General features: G+C 36.0%; 1 protein-coding gene across 1 annotated transcript in view; it reads right to left on the bottom strand.

Annotated features, from left to right (window-relative positions):
- Positions 1-1,740, bottom strand: part of Eps-15 (Epidermal growth factor receptor pathway substrate clone 15) — a gene marked incomplete at its 3' end in the record, with an annotated part of 108,494 nt that overhangs the window by 11,842 nt on the left and 94,912 nt on the right. The window contains 1 exon segment of the mRNA XM_067046311.1: positions 88-216. Coding sequence (XP_066902412.1) covers positions 88-216 — 129 coding nt within the window.

Here is a 1,740-nt window from a genome sequence, read left to right as displayed (position 1 = left end):
AATTAATCTTAAAATTAAAAAGAAATAAAAAACTTACAACATTTCAATAGGTCTAAAGCAATTTTATATTTATGATATAACACATACCTTTAAATCACTACCTAATCCAAAAGGGTTCCAAGATGTTGGGTCCGCAAGGGAATGTTGAGAAGGCACCGTAATAGGCTCTACCAATTGTGAATTTGAAGAGCTCCCTGCAGATACCACAAATAGGGGCTGTGGAGAACCATTTAAGACTATATTATTGTACACATTTATAGTTTAAGCTCTGTTACAAGAAGACTTTTAAAAAAAGGGAACAAGGGCCATGAAATGACTCACACAAGTGCATCTAAAAGACTACTTTATTCCTCTTCTTAATCCTTTATATATAAATTTGCGCGGTGTTTACATGCCCATTAGGTATTAGGAGAGATAACAGGTACCCTCATACCTTAACTCTTTTGAATCCTCTATATATACATTTGCACAGTGTTTACATGGACATGGATATTAGGAGAGATAACATGTACCCATCTACCTCAACTGTCCCCTACCAGTTTACGAACACTTCTAGTAAAAAAAAAAATTCTTCATTTTACACACTATAAAAAAAAACTATAACCCACATTCCTTTGGTACTTACAAAAACGATAAATATATGTATAAGTTACAGACTGTTGAACAGCTGATTAATTGTATATACATATATATATATAGACGGACAGGCTTCGCAAATAGATCAGTCTTTGAGAGAACTTCAGGCGTTCCATTTCTCACTCCCCTTTCACCTATTATTTTTAGTTTCACTTCAGTAAAAGATAACTGATTCCGAACCCCAGATACTTCAGTTACCGGAGCAGTATTAAGTCTAAAAGAAATCTTTTTTTATTCATTCTTCTCTTTCAATTATGACCAGTAACAGAATAGTGATGAGAGCAGGAGTTAAGAACCTGGATAATATGAACCAAAACAACCAACCTCAACCTGCAGTCAACTAAACGTTAGCAGCAGGGAACCCAGCTATAGAGGAGATTCAACTGCGACCAGAAGTCTATTCAGCACAATTTCATACCACTACGCTAGAACGTACGGCAACCGACCAGGCCCTGAGGAAGACGGTGTCGGAATTAGAAAAAGTCACCGGTTTCTCCAATGAATTATATCATTTTTTAAAAGGAGGCGATTGCCAAATGGAGTGATTAGGAGCGAAGATGTCAGAGGATCTACACGATAGCGAGAATGCAAAAGCACTGAAAGCAGTGGTGGTCTGCCGAGTAAAAAGAAGTACTTTTCGTCGGCCTGAATTTGGTTGAGGATGTTTCTTTTTACTCTGCAAATGACCACTGCTTTTAATGCCTCTGCATCTTCGCTATCGAGTAAATTTTTGATAGACTTTGCTTGAATACGGCTTATTAGTCGGTCACCCCCTTTAAAGAAGAGGCTCAATTCTCCTATTTCCCCGGTAAACCATTCAAGGTCAGAAACGGCCTTCCTCAAGTCCTGGGCGCTTGCTGTGCATACTTTTACCCTTAAATTTGTTTTTCTCTTGGACATCATTGGGCTCTAGTTAAAAGTTAATGGTACATATGAAAACATAGAAAGTTGAATACATTAAAAATTACGAATGCTAATTTTAAGTATATCATAAAATATCCCACCTTAAAAGTTTTTGAACCTTTCAACTAGCATAAATTTTAGTTCAGTTAATAAAATACAAAACATTTGTTTGATTTATTAGCCTTGAAGAGTATATTATAA

This window comes from Halyomorpha halys, unplaced genomic scaffold (genome assembly GCF_000696795.3).
Source record: "Halyomorpha halys isolate HHAL.00 unplaced genomic scaffold, Hhal_1.1 Scaffold1590.1, whole genome shotgun sequence".
Classification (NCBI taxonomy): domain Eukaryota; kingdom Metazoa; phylum Arthropoda; class Insecta; order Hemiptera; family Pentatomidae; genus Halyomorpha; species Halyomorpha halys.
Note: the sequence above shows the minus strand (reverse complement) of the source record. Positions and strands in the feature narration are given on the sequence as shown.